General features: G+C 43.0%; 6 protein-coding genes across 8 annotated transcripts; 2 read left to right on the top strand and 4 right to left on the bottom strand.

Moving 5' to 3' along the window:
* Nucleotides 1–1513: 1513 nt before the first annotated feature.
* Nucleotides 1514–3790, bottom strand: LOC128296693 (leucine-rich repeat-containing protein 47-like). The gene is made up of 3 exons (XM_053032157.1): nt 3175–3790; nt 2967–3102; nt 1514–2906 (listed from the first exon to the last, which is right to left on the bottom strand). The coding sequence occupies exons 1-3, from the start codon at nt 3652–3654 to the stop codon at nt 1840–1842; spliced, it is 1683 nt and encodes a 560-aa protein (XP_052888117.1). The 5' UTR covers nt 3655–3790; the 3' UTR covers nt 1514–1839.
* A 300-nt stretch (nt 3791–4090) lies between these two features.
* On the top strand, nt 4091–6317 carry LOC128296861 (large subunit GTPase 1 homolog). Its single transcript, XM_053032370.1, has 3 exons — nt 4091–4333; nt 4401–5912; nt 5977–6317. Exons 1-3 carry the CDS (start codon nt 4241–4243, stop codon nt 6214–6216), a joined length of 1845 nt encoding a protein of 614 aa, XP_052888330.1. The 5' UTR covers nt 4091–4240; the 3' UTR covers nt 6217–6317.
* Nucleotides 6318–6389: 72 nt separating this feature from the next.
* LOC128297417 (RNA polymerase II subunit A C-terminal domain phosphatase SSU72) lies at nt 6390–8294 on the bottom strand. Of its 3 annotated transcripts, none has more exons than XM_053033048.1 (5): nt 8230–8294; nt 7826–8165; nt 7305–7434; nt 7114–7242; nt 6390–6859 (listed from the first exon to the last, which is right to left on the bottom strand). In XM_053033048.1, the coding sequence occupies exons 2-5, from the start codon at nt 8056–8058 to the stop codon at nt 6758–6760; spliced, it is 594 nt and encodes a 197-aa protein (XP_052889008.1). In that variant the 5' UTR covers nt 8059–8165; nt 8230–8294; the 3' UTR covers nt 6390–6757. The 3 variants fall into 3 exon arrangements, with proteins under 3 accessions (XP_052889008.1, XP_052889009.1, XP_052889010.1); XM_053033049.1 differs by having other exon boundaries at nt 8234–8293; XM_053033050.1 differs by having other exon boundaries at nt 7826–8182; nt 8234–8284.
* Nucleotides 8295–8398: 104 nt separating this feature from the next.
* Nucleotides 8399–9892, bottom strand: LOC128298058 (odorant receptor Or2-like). Its single transcript, XM_053033789.1, has 6 exons — nt 9583–9892; nt 9060–9513; nt 8896–8998; nt 8735–8833; nt 8516–8671; nt 8399–8449 (listed from the first exon to the last, which is right to left on the bottom strand). Exons 1-6 carry the CDS (start codon nt 9890–9892, stop codon nt 8399–8401), a joined length of 1173 nt encoding a protein of 390 aa, XP_052889749.1.
* Nucleotides 9893–11160: 1268 nt separating this feature from the next.
* Nucleotides 11161–12665, bottom strand: LOC128298568 (odorant receptor 49b-like). The gene is made up of 6 exons (XM_053034335.1): nt 12362–12665; nt 11836–12292; nt 11650–11752; nt 11488–11586; nt 11271–11426; nt 11161–11211 (listed from the first exon to the last, which is right to left on the bottom strand). Exons 1-6 carry the CDS (start codon nt 12663–12665, stop codon nt 11161–11163), a joined length of 1170 nt encoding a protein of 389 aa, XP_052890295.1.
* Nucleotides 12666–13202: 537 nt separating this feature from the next.
* On the top strand, nt 13203–19498 carry LOC128297316 (uncharacterized). Its single transcript, XM_053032941.1, has 5 exons — nt 13203–13691; nt 13779–13909; nt 13971–14402; nt 18744–18921; nt 18996–19498. Exons 1-5 carry the CDS (start codon nt 13476–13478, stop codon nt 19128–19130), a joined length of 1092 nt encoding a protein of 363 aa, XP_052888901.1. The 5' UTR covers nt 13203–13475; the 3' UTR covers nt 19131–19498.
* The last annotated feature ends 227 nt before the right edge of the window (nt 19499–19725 follow it).

Here is a 19725-nt window from a genome sequence, read left to right as displayed (position 1 = left end):
GGACCTATTACTCCTGTTGGTCTTTATGGTGAAAAATACTTTATCACATTTATCGATGATTGGAGTAAGTTTACAATGGTGTTTTTACTCAAAGCAAAAAGCGAAGCCTTCGACAAATTCCGAGAATACTTAGCCATGGTTTCTGCTAGATTTGGAACTAAAATATCTCGTTTGCGATGGGTCAATGGTAAAGAATACAAGAATACCCAGTTTTTGAACTTTTGCAAGAAAAAGGGAATACAAATCGAATTCACGGTTTCTTATACGCCGCAACAGAATGGTGTTAGTGAGCGTAAAAACAGAACGCTGGTCAGCGGCGGATCAAACGGTAGGCGGTCGCCTAGGGCCTCGCCGTGTTGGGGGCCCAAAAAATTTGTGCCGATTGTGCGATTTTTGGTTCTCCTTAGCGCATACAAACGTTTATATATAGACTAGCTTACTTGGCCCGTTTACAGGGCTACGCAACAGAACTCTGAGGTGTACGCAAGGGAGCTTTCTTTCTGAGACTTTGCTGGTGTTGTTAAATCATATTTGAAGTAACCCTTACTCCCTTACACCGATAATGCCGTAGCAAAATTAAAGGCCCCGCTTTAAAAATTCCGCCCTGGGCCTCCAAGGGGATTGATCCTCCACTGACGCTGGTAGCAATGACCCGTGCCATGTTGAAAAGTGTTAATCTGGATAAAAGATTTTGGGGACCAGGTATCCAAAGGAACAAAGGCTGAAGCTCGACTTTAAAACATGTGATGGTGTATTCATTGGTTATTCACCAAATGGTTATAGGATTTGGGATCCGACAAGAAACAAATATGTCGTTGCGAAAATTGTTGTCGAAGATAAAACAGACAAAGACAATGCAACGAAGCTCAATGCGTCAATCTAATACGGATTCCGGATAGTCCAGTGCAAAACAATATCAACTCGAATATGTTCAAAAGTGATTCAGAAAGTGTACACTCCGATTCAGGAGAAGAATCATTCGATAGTTGTTTGGATGACACTATACGTGCGAACAGTGATTCGGAACAAGTGCAAAGTCCACGCCCAATCAGAAATCGTGTGGTACCTTCATGGCATGTAGATTACGATTTAACAGTATTGGAAAATTTACCGTGCACTATCGAAGAAATGCGAAAACGCGAGGACTGGCCAAAGTGGAAAATTGCAGTTGAAGAGGGAACAGATGCTTTAATGAGAAATCACACCTGGGATTTAGCAAAGCTTCCAGAAGGACGAGTTCCTATTACATGCAAGTGGGTGTTCAAAATAAAAATTTGAGGGAGAGTGTAGGAATTATTCAATTTCTTTTTTTATATAAATACGGCACATGAACTAAAATAAAGTCAGTCTTGCTCAGAACTCCAACCCGTGTAGACGTGTTGTCTTTTCTTTAACAACGATATGAGACACCTGAATATCTTTTCCCCGTTAAAAAATGAGAGAATTGCGACAAATTAGCAGTTCCCGTGCAAAATTCATTATCGTATTCAAATAGCTAATAGATTTCCTGTTTTTCTCACATTTTAATGGTTTTATTGCATATCTATATCTGCACCACAAAATTCATTACATTGTGTTATATAGTCATTTCCCGAGTTACGCAAATTGCTCTGGCACGCATTATTCGCGTAACTCGGGAAAAGACTGTACATGTTCTTCAAAAATAATTCATTGGTAGATTATCTTCCAGAAAGTAAAGCAACGTCCTTCGTTTTTTGTATAAAGTTAAGAAATGTGTTCGCGATCACCCTAACTCTAACTGTATTAACTTCACGTTTCACGTGGCTTGTTTCATCTTTACATCAAATGGATAAATATTTGTTAAATATTACAAAATTCTTAGGCCATCTCTACGGAAACTCGAGTCATTTCATTCCCATTCAGGTCATTTTTACCAGGGAAAACCGAATGAAGCTTACCGTCGCTATCGTAAAGTTGGACCTGCTCCACTGTTAATGTGGCAGAGCGATTGTAACGTACTTTGGCGGCTTCCGTTTCTTTGGAGACTTTTGATTTTTTCTTCTTTTCCATATGGTTGGACGCTTTAGCAGGGGATGATGATGATGCCCTTGTGTCACCAACAACCTCCACTTCCATCAGCAACATACCCGTCAGCAGTGCGTTCATGACTCGAACGCATTGACCATGCCCAACGCTACTCGTCACTTCCAGCAACATATTCGTGGTGGCGGAAGAGATTTTTGTCTCATCACAGTTCGTGAGCGGTGGTAAACTAATTACTTTTTCCTCGTCGCTTAGAAATACAAACAATTCCTTTGCCGTCAACAGTGTTATGTACTTGTGCACTCCCGAGTAGGTGCTCCGCTTCTTTTCCTTCCGCAGCTGATCCGCCTGATGGCACAGATCAGCGTAATACTTTTCTGCCGTCACTTTGCCCTGTGTGGCACTGCCAAGTGGCGTGATTTCAATCTCACCCGGCGGTGCCGCATGGTATCGTATGGAGCCCTTCACTTTGGCCAGATCGTGCGTTGCAATCGTTGCTATCTCCCGTCGGCCACATTCGTTGTCGTGCAGCGCGTTTTGAAGTTGCAGAAACTTTTTCATATTCGTCATCGGGAAATTCCGGACAATGCACAGCACAATGTTGGGACGGTTGGAACGAGCTTCTGATGTGAACGTTACTTTCGGCGTATTTTCTGTCGCCTTGTGGACGATTATCTTCAGCTGGTTATCATCTTCCTGGACGGTTTGCGATTCCTGTGATCCATTCGAGTGATTTTCCACTGTCGGTGGAATTTCAGCGCCGGAAGTATTCTGCTTTGCTGTCGCTTTCGGTGGTTGGTAGCCATTTTTCTCGACATAATCGAGTACCTGTTTGGTGCGACACTGATCTACCAGCTTCAACAGGCGTTTATCCTTCAGCGGATTACCTGTAAGGTTAAGTTCTACGGAAAAAGATCGTTATCATCGTTATAAACTTAAACAAGCGTAATTCATTATCTTACCCTTCAGCTTTGCACACTTGGTTATATATTTTGGGACTTGTTCAATTTTATTGTCTGCCACGTTCAACACACGCAGAATATGTTGTTGTGTGAGTTCTTCTGGTAGAATCACAATACAATTCTTCTCCAAATTAACCTGTGAATAACGTGAAAGATACGTGAAATTACAACGATAAACGGAAATGAAGTAACGAAAGCGGTTCCTCACCTCCGTCAGATGATGTGTTTGACCGATATGAAACTGTGGAACCACAGCCAACTCATTGCCAGAAAGATTGCACACGCTGAGCCTTTCCAACGCGGCAAGATCAACTGTTTTCAGCCGGTTGAACGACAAATTCAGCGTTGTCAGGGAGTGAAGCTTTGCAAACTCGATCGGCAATTCCGTCAACAGATTGCCAGACAGATCCAACACCTTCAGCTCGCTCAGCAGTCCGACCGTTGCCGGAAGTTGTGTAATTCTGTTCCGATACAGTAACAACGACTGTAGATGGTGCAACTTGTCGATGCGTTGTGAAATCTTCTCCAATGCAGTGTCACTCACTTCCAACAGATTCAACACGGACAGCTGGTAAATAGCGTCATCCAGATTACCGCCGTTTTTCACAATCCTCTCGGATACCTGTGCACCGGTTAGCTTCAGCTCGCGACGATTTTCGCTTTTCACTGCATCCACCTCGGGCCACATGTTGGATGGTTTCGTGATGCAGAGTTTTAGGAACGATTTAGAACCCTTCCGATCCGTTCCGGGTCACTTTTATCAATATGCGATGCAGGAAAAAACGTGAATGTACTTGAAGAGATATTTGCGCCTGGCAGGAGTTCCAAAATGACAGTGGTGCTTGGGAAGTGGTGCCAAATACGCCGGAATTGCCAAAATTATTCAGCAAAACCTCTGGCAAAGAGTCGCGAAACGCGCTTTTTGAAAGCGTGTTTGGTACATGAAAACGATCCGCATTGTATGCAGATGTGTATTTTCTGCTAAAACCTCACTCAATTGCATCGGCAATATTTTAGTGTTTTGAAATCACATACAACCTTGTCGTTTGGCATCACTGTTTCTACTGTCAAACATTTGTTTTCTTTTCAGCCCATGTGCTAAACATTTCCAAACATCGCTCTCGTCACGATTCAGTGCCAAGTGAAAAGAGTGTTAAAATAATAAAAAATTGTCCCTCTTTCTGTTACAAACCTACAGGTAACCTTTAGTGAAACGTGCATGAAGTTGTTTCTGCAAAAATCGGTGCGATATTGAACAGAACGTGGCATACATCATGGGCAAAAAGAAGGCTAATCAACTTGGGCGAACACTGATCAAAGATCGTTTTGGTCATGGGAATCGAAAGACAGTGGCTGATGGTAGCATGGTAAAGTGTTGAGTTTTCAGTTCCATTCGCACTCGCTTTTAACGTCCTGCTTCATCTTTATTTCCAGCTTCACACAACCGAAGTACAGGATGGATACGATTGGGGTCGTTTGAATTTGCAGTCCGTCACGGAAGAGTCTTCGTTCCAGGAGTTTCTCCGGACAGCCGAACTTGCCGGCACCGAATTTCAGGCAGAAAAGCTTAATATAACGTATGTCAATCCAAAGTCAAAGGTGGGCCTACTGACCACGAATGAACGAGTGGAACTCATCAAAAAGCAGGTCGACATGAAGGATTTGCTCAAAATCCCACGTCGTCCAAAGTGGACCAAGGAAACGACCGCGGAAGAGCTACTGCTGGCGGAAAATGCATCCTTTCTCGAGTGGCGCCGTGGTTTGGTAGCACTGCAGGAGCAGGACGATATGCTGATGACTCCGTACGAGAAAAATCTCGACTTCTGGCGACAGCTGTGGCGTGTGGTTGAACGTAGTGACATCGTGGTGCAGATTGTCGATGCGCGAAATCCTCTGCTTTTTCGCACGGAAGATCTTGAGCGTTACGTGCAGGAGGTGGACCCAAACAAGATGAACATGATACTGATCAACAAGTCGGACTTTTTGACGGCAGAACAACGGGTGCAATGGGCCAAATATTTCGACGACCAGGGTATTCGTGTCGCGTTCTATTCGGCCGTACTGGCAGCGGAGGAAGCTAAAAGAGAGCAAGACGAGACTGCTTCCCAGAGTGATGAATTAGAAGACGAAGAAGAACGGGAGGTTAAAGAGCGTTTGGGAAACTTAAAAATGTCCGTGGACAAAGCGGAACAAACGCTGGAAAAAATCGAAGAACGAATTGAAGATTTAACACGCGAGGAACACTCGAATGGCTCGGAGGGAAACATAAAGAATAGCTCCAAGCTGCTCACAAATTCAGAGCTAATTTCACTCTTCAAAAGTCTCCACCGCGCGGAACGTGTCACGAAAGGTATCGTGACGGTGGGACTGGTCGGTTACCCGAACGTGGGTAAAAGCAGTACGATTAATGCCGTGTTTCTCGAGAAAAAGGTTTCCGTTTCAGCAACACCTGGCAAAACGAAACATTTCCAAACGCTGTACGTCGACAGCGAGCTAATGTTTTGTGATTGTCCCGGGTTGGTGATGCCCAGTTTCTGCATCACGAAAGCGGACATGATACTGAACGGCATCTTACCGATCGATCAAATGCGCGATCACGTACCACCGGTGAATTTGCTGTGCACGCTCATTCCACGCCACATACTTGAGGACACGTATGGCATTATGATTTCGAAACCGCTCGAAGGAGAAGATCCCAACCGGCCGCCGTATTCCGAGGAACTACTGTTAGCTTTCGCCTATAATCGAGGTTTTATGACGGCCAACGGGCAGCCGGATCAATCGCGCGGTTCTCGCTACGTGCTAAAAGATTACGTCAATGGAAAATTACTGTATTGCTATGCTCCGCCCGGCATTGGTCAGGAGGAGTTCCACTGTTTTCCCGCCCGAAAGAAGGAAGAGGTGGACATTAAATTACTTCCACCCAGGCAGCAGCGTGCGATGAAGGTATGTTAGGTATCTTGATCGTAGCAAAACATTCCAGCTAACTAACGGTTTGATTGTCTTTTAGATGAATTTGAAAAAGTCCAGCACAGACGTTGATGACCAGTTCTTCAAAGAGCGGGCGTCGCATGGTCTAATCAAAGGGCGTAGCGATTTTCCGAACGTGCGGCCCATCGGTCCACAGGGTACGGCCGAAACGCTCTCCTCCACTGACGGTGTTATCGTGGCCGGAAAACCGTGGAAGCACCAGAAGCGTGAGAAGCGCGAAAAACTCCGACGCAAATACGCGCATTTAGATCAACATTAGGGAATCCTGAGGGATAAATATAATATGTTCGTTTCACTTCAGATATCGCGAATTTGTATGTGCATTGAAATAAAATCATAATCATTATCGTGGTACCCTGATTACCCTGTTCTGTGTGTGTGTATGACTTAACTAACAATTTTAGATACCCTCTAACCGAAAGGAATCCGTAAAGAAAGATTGTGAAAATGTGCTTGTTGATAGTTTTTTGTTTCTTTACATCACTTTACTATTCCAATGTAAACTAATACACAAAACACAAGACATCATCATGATAAAATGGCAGCTTTTTGCCCAAAGTTAACTAAAAAGGTGTTGCTTATTCATCAACATAAATCAGCATTTTTTTTAAACGTTTGCTTCTTCATACGGTTAATTGTACGCCGTATAGAAGGCTCCTGCATGGATCTATGGGCCAAACCATAATCCGTGACGGAACAATGATTTGCGGTACAAAACGCGAAAGCAGTGGATGAATTTGAGAGGTCAGCTGCGAATAATCATGCCACAAAATTGTGTTGTTTTCAAATATCGTTGCTTTTCAGTAGAACTGAACGCAGTGCAGTACACTTCGCTGACATTTGTTCTCGAAATCATGCAACAGCTCGTCGATGTCGTTGTCCAAGTCTTCGCTTTGAGCCATCTGGAATAATAGAAAAACACAGAAACATAACAATATCGGTCCTAGAAAATCCAACGCGACGAACAAACGATAAATCACACACTTAAGGTTTCATGATATCCAACAAGTAGTACAACCAATAGAATCAATAGATAACATTGATAATGCTTCGTTCGTAATGTTTGTGAAGTGTGCTTTATTTTTGGATGCTCGTACATAAATGGGAATTTAATAGTTTAACCTACGAAATAGTTACTGCTTTGGCGTCTACTTACCATCGTTATTAGATCACAGATGAGAAACGCACCGACCGTCGCTTCCTCATGGTTGTCCTGTATGTCGATGTTAATCACGTGCACTGGAAGATTGTAGCTAGGCGTTTTTGATTCCATATATTCTATCACCTGCAAAATTGGACAATAAATATATTATCTATCTTTTTGGATAAGCAAGCAAACGAGCGTACCTGGTCGTAAACCCGTTCTTCGCACGTTACTAGCACGTCAAATCGTTCCGTACATAGTTGAAACTTTTCTGGGCACGATTTTATTCGTCTGTTACGATCCAGCATGTGTAGCAGACCGTTCTGTGTGTAGCTGCAATGGTTAAGATTAATAGCAGTTAAGGAAAAAATGTGGGTTGCAATTGCACTCCCAGGGCTTTTAACAATGAAAATGAAATGTGAGCGAGATATTGAATAGACGTTACAGATTCCGCTCTAAGGAAGTAAGTTAATCTAGTTGAGAGTCTCTACCACCTCTTTTGTTATTGAAGTAGATTTGTAAACAGCGTAATGATTAACGTGGCTGGTTTTGGTCGTTGCATGAAAACCCTTGTTATACTAGCTTCAGTTTTGCTACTACATGTTTAGGGTCTGTTTAATAGTTCAAATATGAATAGTAAGAAACCTTAGGTTCCGTAGCGACGATTCAGTAAAACAGTGGTCCTCTTTCGATTCAATTCGCTTTCGGGAAATTAAAAGGATACTATTGCTTATCTTTCGTGGCCAAGTCATTATAGATGTCGTCGTAGGTGGTGCCGAATTCGTAAACATTCGGACGATCTGCAGCCGTGCCGGGAAGTTTCACCTTATCGCCCGTACCGAACGATCGTACCTTGAATCGCTTTTTGGCCAAAAACCCGTGTGCTTCCATCGATCGATTCATGTTGGACGAACAGATAACGGCTATCGAGAGCGGGCTAACGTACGGTTGGCTCATGACTATCGGTTGTTTTCGCTGGTTATTTGTTTTTTACTGTACTGCAACGTTCAAGTAGGATCGATTGCACGCCACGATTGGAACGTTCCGGTAGCTTTATTTCTATCCTACAATGAAACAAATACTATCGATATGTTTTTGAGAGTGTTTATTGCATTTGCTTCATTTTACCAACAGAAATATGTGCTAAAGTAGTGCGCCTTGCAGTGTTTTCGCAGCCTATCCGGTATTGTAATAAATGCAACAATACAAACTGACAGCCACTGTCAAATGTGCGACGTCAAACGAAACCAATAGGCCTTTTGTAAAGGCACACCGTCGCTCGATGAATACGTTTTTCCTAAAACTGTTCCTTCAACACAACGTAGAATGAGTAGGACATCTTCAACATCTGGAGCCGAGAAGTAAGGTAATTGGTTATTACAACTTATTATATGCCCGCGAACACCATCATTACTTTGCCAAACTGAGCTACGTTGACGAAGCGGAACTTTCCGGCCGTTACCCCGACCGGTTTTTGAGATCGTTGTAAAAATAACCGTAGCTTCCGGCGCATCGAAACGGAAAACTTGTACCATTCGCTATCGTAGATGGCAAGTGCTACGCCATAGCTCTGGAAATACAATTCGATTAAGATCAATTCTTCATATCCTGGTTAGTTCAGATGAGTTAGCACCTCCGTAGTTAGGTCAGTTCCGAAGTAGCAATAGCCGTAGGTTTCCACCGTCACCAAAATGATTTGTACACACACGTTTGCCACCGTGGAACTAAATCCCTGCCCATGAAAAAAGGGGACATTATTTACTTTAGCAAAGAAAGTACATATCGTAGCATTACCGTCACTGCGATATAAAGGATGAGGCTGCACCAAATCATGGTACACTGGATGAATTGTACGAAAAACACCCAGCGGAATGTAGTTTCTAGCAAAAAGACACAACTGCCATGGACGCTATAAGTAAATAAGCACTATAGTAGAATGATCGATTGCAAGTTCTTACTTGAGTGCTCGCTGATGCATTGAAATGATCTCGTTAAGCTCTTTTTCCACATTTCCGTGGTTCGATGCAGCGAGACACTTGACCCGAAGGGCTACTAACTTTAGCATGGCCGAACAGTACTTCACATTGCTAAAAATGGTCAAAAGCTTAGTGCCGCCGGTAAACCCAAGCGTATAGATCGTTGGCCACATGATAGCGGCGTAGAACGTATAGTGGACAACCGAGGTTCGGATATGTAGAAAGTAAAGTTCTTCCTCGAGATGAAGTACGTGTTCAACCGGCTCCGAGCTGTTTGTAGCGGCAGAGTAGGCAGAATAGGTCGTCCAAACGGGCATGAACCAGAAGAAGGTTGCCATTGAAAAGTGGCAGCAGCAGTAAATTTTGGACGAACGATCGACTCGCCTATTTACGGCGATCAAGTACTGTCCCAATTCGGTTGGTAAATCCTGCAGGACTGTGAGGTGGCAAGAAAAAGAATTGCGTTTCGAAAGAGGTACACTGTTCTGCTCACTATACTCCGGACACTCACCAACCCTTGCCAGATCCTGTAGCTGATGAACCAGCTTCTCATAGTTGTCTCGCTGGAAGGAAAACATGAGCATGCCGAAAAATGCATTTGATTCGAACATCAGCTCGGCCGTGCCGCGAACCGCAATCTCCAGATCTGGATAGCCAAACAGAACCTTCGGCAGGACCACCATGACGATGAAGTAGGAAAAAATCAAATAAAATCTGTACCGCTGGGATCGATCACCCCACAATCCTGCTATGGTTTGAATACGAAGCAGAAATGGCATTACGGCCTTTTCATCCTTCAATTTCGGTAGCACCATCGTCTATAACTTCACGCTCCAAGGAATACAATGAGTGTACCATCCTGAAGAATGTGGCGTTTTATTCACGCTAATAATTAGTATTGGCATGATATGCCTCCTTTTTCTGTGCTTATTGATGTTTGATGCAATCAATCCGTGCAAGATAGCTATCTGTAAACAATTATCGCAAAAAACGTCCCTTCGATATGATGGGACTAAGGAACAGGGGACCTTTTTTATGCTTCGTACTTGATACGCTAATTAGTACCGTATCAACAAATTCTCTTCAATTTGTATCCATTTTGATCTTATCTTTATAACTAGGTATGCACGGTACGTTCCAAGCGTTCTTGTTGCGTCGCAAGCCGTGTTCCTAACAGGTAGTACAAGTAGTCTCCGTTGTTGCTATACAAAACATCATGATCACTGTAACGGACTTAAGCGAGATCCCCTGGAAAACGAAATAACGAAAACTATATTGTGAAATTGAATGAGTCTTGGCGATTGAAACTTACCGTGTTGGTGAGATACACGAGTGAAATATTCCAGTTTAAGCCGCAAACCAGCCACTGCAGCAAGAGCATCGATCGCAATGTCCTATTCAGCAGGTGTATGCATTTGAGTAGTCTAACATGCATTCGCACCACATTGAACAGTGCTCTCGAAGTCCTGTCGTAAAGTGTAACATCCGGCAACTTTTCCATTGCTTTTACTACCTTTTTATTACAAAAATAATAATACTACCAAATCAAATTCTTGCCCAAATGTTTCTTATATAGACCGACGATGTGCAGTAAATCAAGCACAAAAGACAAGATCGTTTCCGGGGATGAGTATTTTTGGAACATTTCGAATGGCATGTTTGTATACCGAAGAGTTGAAACTATACAGGAGAAGGATGATGTTCAACAGAGAACAGAAAAATCACGAACATTTTACCTAACTGATGAATGATCAAACAAAGGTGCGTCCCTAATGTGAATGCATTTTTTGTAATAATCTGCAAATCTAGGTGGCTGCAAAAACTAGAACAGCTTGTGGTCAATCATAGTGATTATGGACATACGAATGCTAGACAGCTGACAAGTTTCTTTTTGGCTCGTTCATAGCTTTAATCTATCGATTTTCGCCCCGTAGGCCATAGTGCTGCCACCATATGCGCGTTCTGTGTACTGCGACAGATGACATGTGTTTGCGTAAGTAATTGCGATCCAATTGTACATCGTGATAGTTATGCTGTGCCCAGGGCCAATCAATAATCAAATGATTGGTTAATTTTGTCTTGTTTAAAATTGATCCTTCAGTACGATATAAAAGGAATAGGACGTTTTTGCCATCTGAAAACAAAATGTACAAGAATGTACTGGGCTCATCGCCATGCGAAGCGATTACTCACATTCCCAAATTGTTCAATGTCGACGAAGCAAAACTTTCCAGCGGAAATGCCGACCGGCTTCTGAGCACGCTGCAACACCATGCGCAACTTGCGTTGAATTGAAACCGATCTTTGGTACCAGTGACAATCGTACACTGCACGTGCTACGCTCAAACTCTGAAGCAAAAACAGAACATTATTCAATACGATGGTAGAAACTTTGCCAAAATTGGCCTACCTCCGAGGTTAGATCGCTTCCAAAGTAACAGAATCCGAATGTTTCCACCGTTAGTAGAATGAAGAGCACTCCTACATTGGCCGCTTTAGTACTGAGGCCCTGAGCAACGAAAACAAAGCTATTCAAGCACATGAAGATCGCACACAGCTTCGAAGCACTTACCGTTACGGCGACGTACAGAACCAAACTGCACCAGATCATAACGCACTGTACAAACTGACCCAGAAACACCCATCGGAATATAATTTCCAGAAGTTCTACGCACCTATCAGGATATAAATAAATTAGCGAGCATACCTCCAAAAATCCTGCATACCGATCAACCGGTAGTAGTTCTTCCACCCATACTTTAAAGCCTTCTGATGCATCACAATGATCTCGATCAGTTCCTTCTCAGCCTGTGCCTCGTCCAACCGGTCTATAAGTTGAATTCTCATCGCTACCAGTCTCAGCATGGCCGAACAATATTTTACATTGCTGAAGATTGTCAGAAGCTTTAATCCACCGAAATATGCTAGCATGAAGATCGTCGGCAGCATAATTGCCGTGAAAATGGAATAATGCACCAGCGACACGCGGGTATGAAACCAGTACAGCTCTTCCTCCAGATGTAACACGTGCTCTACTGAAATGGATGCATTGGGACGACTCAGATAGGCTAAATAAGTGCTTGACGAAGGGGCAACCCAGTAGAAGATAGCCAAACACAGATGACTGCAGCAGTAGATCTTTGAGAACTTGTCAATGCGTTGATTGATGTGCACAAGGTAGTGGGCCAATTCCGAAGGGAGATCCTTGTGGAATACTGCGGGAAGAAAGTAAGAATATTACTCTTGAAACCGTACGGCACCGTAAGGGAAATCAGACAACCCGCCTATCTTTGCTATATCCATGTAACGATACACCAGGTCGTCGTAATTGTCTAGTTTCAGCGAAAACAGCAGCATGCCGAAAAGTACATTCCATTCGAAAATTAGCTCAGCCGTCCCACGTACGGTTGTCTCCAGATCCGGATAACCAAACGCCAACTTTGGGATTACGACAAGAAGGCAGAAGCTTAGAAATGCTAGCCGAAATTTGTACCGGAAGCGTCGTTCGCCCCACAGCCCAACGAAGCGCTGCAGTCGTAAAAGAAGTGGCATTACGGCGAAAGGATCACTCAGCTTCGGTAAACCCATTTTGTGTTTCTTTGGCAAGTTACAGTGAAAGATTAAACCCACCGATACTAACTGCATGGCGCATAAAAATGAAACAGGAAACATGTTTGCTAAAGCTCATTTGCTTTCACTAGGCAAACAACTTTCATTATGGGTTGAACAGAGTTTTGCACGCAAAAACAAATAGCAAAAGCGTGGTCATTACGAAGATAAATCGAGCCACAGCAGGTTCCAATTTGCAATGCTCGTAGGGCTGTGTCCTTGGTCGATGCATTGTTCCTGGACCGGTTCCACATTCCAAAGAAGCGCATTCCGTAGTAATACAATTGTACCGAATGTATGAAACACGTACAGTTGCTGTTCGTCTTTTTATACATCTACTCAATCTGCAGGGAATTGTTTTTAGTTATTTTATATATTACAATACAAAATGCCTTTCTAATTTACAGTACATTTGTGAAACGCCCTGTGCGCTCCCAGCTGATCCACATACGTAATCACCTTGTGTTTAATGGCCCTTCACGTCAAATCAAATATCAAAAAGCCGGAGGCAGAAAAAAGCATAACAAAACTTTTATCGTTAAAACATCTTATCGTGTGGCTGCAGACGTGTTTAAAATAAATCAGAAGGGATGCAGAACTAGCCACCGTTCATCGCTTTCGGCTCAATTACGAGTAAAAAGCGTACGCCCGTAAGCTTATCATTGTAATGTGAATCTTTACGAATGGTTTGCTTCGCTTGACCGGCACCATGCCATGACCAGTTCTCCGGAAGAATTGCTGGCTCAGTAATCTGTCGCTCTTCGGCGGAGTCGTTTCGTGGATGTTCAAATGTTGTTCCCTTTGTCGTCTCGCACGCTATTGAACCGTTGGATTAATCATTTTGGCGTTGTTGAAATCAATGCAAAAACCAGGCCACGCCGGCTAATCGACAGAAGTGGTCAATTGTCCGTTCTAGTGCAATTTACCGCTTCTTACAGTGGGTTACGCGAACGAGCAAAGAAATCTATTAGCTCTTCCGATTTCCGAGGATACAGATATCAACAGGTAAGTACAACTGTACTCTTGGCCATTGCCCCTACACCAGGATATGATAAGTGTTGAAATGTTGTACGCCCGTTTGTTATTTCACAGTACTCGCAAATGCTACCATCAAATCCAACCATGACTTGGCGTGGTCCAATAGAACCAGCTTGTTTTACCAAAAACATGACTTTCTTCACCAAGCAGAAGCAAACCTACGAAAAAGATAATCAATCTTTACGGTAAATTAAAACTGTTTAATTATTTATGATCAATTTCCCAAACGTGTTGTTCTTTCTGCAGATTAACGGTGGCGCTCGACAAGCCGTTGGTGTTTATCTTTGCCTGGTTACAAGCATCGGAAAAACATCTGGCAAAGTACGCCGAATTCTACCTGGAACAGGGCTTCGATGTGCTATGCGTCCATATAACACCCTGGCAATTGGTGTGGCCAGTTTACGGTTCGCAGAAAGTTGCAGCGGATATCGTAAAATTTCTCTCCAACAACGACTTTCCCGAGGGCATCGTGATACACGGATTTTCCGTCGGAGGCTATCTTTGGGGTGAGTGTTTGGCGAAGCTACATGCTGTCCCGATCGGCAGACGTGTGCTGGAAAACATCCGTGGTCAGGTGTGGGATAGTTTGGCGGATATAACGGAAATCCCGGTTGGCGTACCACACGCATTGTTGCCCCATAACCCAACGCTACAGGGCGTCCTGCGTAACTACATCAAGTAAGTACAGGGTTTGGCAATAGATAGGATACGGCGTGCCCAACTTATGGAATCGCGCAAACGAATAGGATAAAGCGTACCATTGATAGGGAAACGCGAAACAGTTTAAGGTATCGCGTGAAATAAATAGGGAATCGCGTGCACAATTTAGTGAATGCCAAATCGGCCGACCGGTATTGGAGCTGGGTATATATTACCCCGGTTGAAGAGTTGAAATTTAAAAACAAACATTTTAAATTAATGTTGCATGAAATATCGAATTTTGGAGGTAAAACAAGGGATGTAAAATATTGTTTGATAACATTAGAGCATAAAATAATTGATTTTCACCGACAAACAACAACATTTAATAACATATACAACTAAAGCATTCAAAAATTTGAATTGGATCTTTCAAACATCGTTTGTATACACAGGATTTCAAAACACGGGCATATGCTGTCGTTAGGTATAATTCTCGGGTACTGAAAATATTTAATATTGGTCTAGCAAGCGAAGCGTCTAAAGTTAATCCAAGTGTGTAAAACAAGTACTTGTGTCCTGCGTTAAATTTTCTATTTAACACAAATCGTGCGTTCATTTTTGGTGTCGGCCAACATACTTGTAAAGGTACGTATTTGCGTACAGCGACTAAAAGATGCGAAATTTTAAAACGCTCTTGCATTATTGGTGTTTCAGGCGCTAGGGTACAACAGGTATCATTTCCAACTCGCTTAATTGTTGTGACTAGCAAACTGCAAGCGGATAAAGTAAGTTAAAATACAGCTACGGACCGCAACAACCGAACTCTAACTTACATCGTTCTATTTACATCCTAACAGACATGAGCTCCAATCAAAGCTCTGAGCAAGTGCAAAATGCAGGCAGATCGGTTCAAACGCCCCGTCGACGAAAAACCACGAGCAACGAAGATAGAGAGCGTGTGGTAACGGCGTATGAGAACGGAGCAACGCATGCACATATTAGCCAAATGCTAAACATCAAACTGCAGACCGTTTATGGGATCATCAAAAAGTACCAAACAACATGGCAGATCGAAGCCAAGAAACGTGGTGGCAACAGGCAGAAAGTGTTGTCGCAGCAAGCTATAAGCGATGTTCGGAGTTGGATCGACGACGATTGTACGGTGACGCTGAAAACGCTCGCCGAAAAAGTATTGGAAGAACACGGGATACAAGTTTCGACTACTACCATCGCGAGGGAAATAAAAGGTTTCAATTACTCCTTGAAGATGATTAAGCTGATCCCAGAACGGCGCAACACTCTGCCAACAATAGAAGATCGCAAATTATATGCTACGCAGTTTTACGAAATAGCTCGGGAAATTCCGGACAATGGCCTAATCTACCTGGACGAAGTGGGGTTCAACGTCAGCATGCGCACGCTTAAAGGACGATCAGCGAGAGGAGCGGCGGCCACCATCACCGTCCCACAGCTAAGAACTCGGAACATATCCATCATATGTGCCATGAATCGTTACGGCGTGCTGCATTACACCACACATACGCGGTCCGTGAATAGAGACCTTTTCGTACAGTTCATTGAAGAACTAAAGCACACACTGCGTTCGAAAGGTATCCACAGATCCTATCTTGTGATGGATAACGTGGCTTTCCATAAAACAACTACCGTAAGAACCGCCATCGGAATCGATGAAGACAAACCTCTATATTTACCACCCTACTCACCTTTTCTTAACCCTATCGAAAATCTTTTCAGTCAATGGAAAAACTTTGTGAGACGAAAAAGTCCTGAAAATGAGGAACAATTGATGGAAGCGATCAGGAATGGCTCCAACCTAATAAGCGCACAGGATTGCGATGGCTACATCTCGAACATGTGGCAATACATGTCCCGGTGTTTGAGAGGAGAAGAAATTTTAGATTAAGTTTTAGATAATTGTTTAGGTAGTAAGATGCTAGATTTAATGTGTAAATAATTTAGTTAGTAAACTGACGACTCTTTTAAAGAGACGAAATGTGTTGATTTTATACTTTAGGCTTGTAGTAACATCAGCTCATTCAGCCATGCGCATATCACAGTTCTTCTTGATAAGTTGGTTCTTTAAAAATAATATTTAATGGTAAGGTAAAATTATGGTTACGGCCATGACTAACTAGTTAGGAAGAGGTAATGTAAAGGTAAATAAATGGTTTCAATTTTTCCTTGAAAAGAGTTGAGCTGTTTCTAGAGCGGAGCAACATGAACATCACAACTGTGATATGCGCATGGCTGAATGAGCTGATGTTACTACAAGCCTAAAGTATAAAATCAACACATTTCGTCTCTTTAAAAGAGTCGTCAGTTTACTAACTAAATTATTTACACATTAAATCTAGCATCTTACTACCTAAACAATTATCTAAAACTTAATCTAAAATTTCTTCTCCTCTCAAACACCGGGACATGTATTGCCACATGTTCGAGATGTAGCCATCGCAATCCTGTGCGCTTATTAGGTTGGAGCCATTCCTGATCGCTTCCATCAATTGTTCCTCATTTTCAGGACTTTTTCGTCTCACAAAGTTTTTCCATTGACTGAAAAGATTTTCGATAGGGTTAAGAAAAGGTGAGTAGGGTGGTAAATATAGAGGTTTGTCTTCATCGATTCCGATGGCGGTTCTTACGGTAGTTGTTTTATGGAAAGCCACGTTATCCATCACAAGATAGGATCTGTGGATACCTTTCGAACGCAGTGTGTGCTTTAGTTCTTCAATGAACTGTACGAAAAGGTCTCTATTCACGGACCGCGTATGTGTGGTGTAATGCAGCACGCCGTAACGATTCATGGCACATATGATGGATATGTTCCGAGTTCTTAGCTGTGGGACGGTGATGGTGGCCGCCGCTCCTCTCGCTGATCGTCCTTTAAGCGTGCGCATGCTGACGTTGAACCCCACTTCGTCCAGGTAGATTAGGCCATTGTCCGGAATTTCCCGAGCTATTTCGTAAAACTGCGTAGCATATAATTTGCGATCTTCTATTGTTGGCAGAGTGTTGCGCCGTTCTGGGATCAGCTTAATCATCTTCAAGGAGTAATTGAAACCTTTTATTTCCCTCGCGATGGTAGTAGTCGAAACTTGTATCCCGTGTTCTTCCAATACTTTTTCGGCGAGCGTTTTCAGCGTCACCGTACAATCGTCGTCGATCCAACTCCGAACATCGCTTATAGCTTGCTGCGACAACACTTTCTGCCTGTTGCCACCACGTTTCTTGGCTTCGATCTGCCATGTTGTTTGGTACTTTTTGATGATCCCATAAACGGTCTGCAGTTTGATGTTTAGCATTTGGCTAATATGTGCATGCGTTGCTCCGTTCTCATACGCCGTTACCACACGCTCTCTATCTTCGTTGCTCGTGGTTTTTCGTCGACGGGGCGTTTGAACCGATCTGCCTGCATTTTGCACTTGCTCAGAGCTTTGATTGGAGCTCATGTCTGTTAGGATGTAAATAGAACGATGTAAGTTAGAGTTCGGTTGTTGCGGTCCGTAGCTGTATTTTAACTTACTTTATCCGCTTGCAGTTTGCTAGTCACAACAATTAAGCGAGTTGGAAATGATACCTGTTGTACCCTAGCGCCTGAAACACCAATAATGCAAGAGCGTTTTAAAATTTCGCATCTTTTAGTCGCTGTACGCAAATACGTACCTTTACAAGTATGTTGGCCGACACCAAAAATGAACGCACGATTTGTGTTAAATAGAAAATTTAACGCAGGACACAAGTACTTGTTTTACACACTTGGATTAACTTTAGACGCTTCGCTTGCTAGACCAATATTAAATATTTTCAGTACCCGAGAATTATACCTAACGACAGCATATGCCCGTGTTTTGAAATCCTGTGTATACAAACGATGTTTGAAAGATCCAATTCAAATTTTTGAATGCTTTAGTTGTATATGTTATTAAATGTTGTTGTTTGTCGGTGAAAATCAATTATTTTATGCTCTAATGTTATCAAACAATATTTTACATCCCTTGTTTTACCTCCAAAATTCGATATTTCATGCAACATTAATTTAAAATGTTTGTTTTTAAATTTCAACTCTTCAACCGGGGTAATATATACCCAGCTCCAATACCGGTCGGCCGATTTGGCATTCACTAAATTGTGCACGCGATTCCCTATTTATTTCACGCGATACCTTAAACTGTTTCGCGTTTCCCTATCAATGGTACGCTTTATCCTATTCGTTTGCGCGATTCCATAAGTTGGGCACGCCGTATCCTATCTATTGCCAAACCCTGTAATGAGCGCTTATCGTGCTCGCAGTGCGCTTATCGACGCTGTGTGACGGTATACCGTACAATATAATTGCCCTTTGAACTCATCTGCCAGCTACCACATGAAGCTGTTCCACGAGGAAGCTACCCAGTACTACGTTAAATGTACGCATCTCTTCCATTACGAACCGGCGCTGTGTCCGGCGTTGCTGCTCGTTTCGAAAACCGATCCAGTCGGTACGGAAAAGGCAAACAATCGACTGCGTGATATTTGGGAATCGGTCGGTGTAAAGGTATTGCCAAATTCGATTCAAACGTTTCAAACCAATCCAATGACGCACGCTGTGCTTATCTTCCTTTCGCCTAGACGTCGTTGAAGTGCTGGGATAAGTCGCCCCATGTTGGACATTTCCACAAGCATCGAGACGAGTACATTGAGTTGCTACTGGCGCACCTTCGTGCCCTCGATTTACCGATGTATAATCGAAAAGCTAAGCTCTAATGACCCGACGACAGGCTGTTTGCATCATTTCGCGAGTGATGACAAGAAATTTCAGTACTTGGTACAGAAAAGAAACTTCACTTCGCTCGATCTGGACCGGTTCGATTTAAAGCGATAACGTGATAAGCGGTCCATCAGGGATAAGACAATGTTGCTGCAGTGACTACTCCTGAAACATCATACAAGTTTAGCCTTTATACAGCTAACAGCTGACTTCTGGTCTGATAAATCAACAAGCAAGAATTAAAGAAATACACAAGTGTTCGATATCTATCAGCTGAGCGGATTACCTCCAACACCACCCCAACCGAAGCAGAGTATGTATTCCGATAAAAATTAATAAATACCTCACAAATAAAGAGAGAGCAGATGCATTTTCAAATCATGCTTAGCTGACCTTGTGAATCACGTTGAAGTGGAAGTAAATTGGAGGCAGAAATGCAAGCGAGATATGATGGCAATGATTTAATGATGTTTGGTTGAGCACCGCTCCATGCCACGGGGTGGGAACCACAATCGGAAGCGGAGGTTCAACTACAAATCTGTAGCAGCATCTTCAATCGCTGACAATATCAATCGCGTATCGGATTGTGGA

The sequence above is a fragment of the Anopheles moucheti genome, chromosome 2, assembly GCF_943734755.1.
Source record: "Anopheles moucheti chromosome 2, idAnoMoucSN_F20_07, whole genome shotgun sequence".
NCBI classification, from domain to species: Eukaryota; Metazoa; Arthropoda; class Insecta; order Diptera; family Culicidae; genus Anopheles; species Anopheles moucheti.
This window is presented reverse-complemented; position numbering and strand designations above follow the sequence as displayed.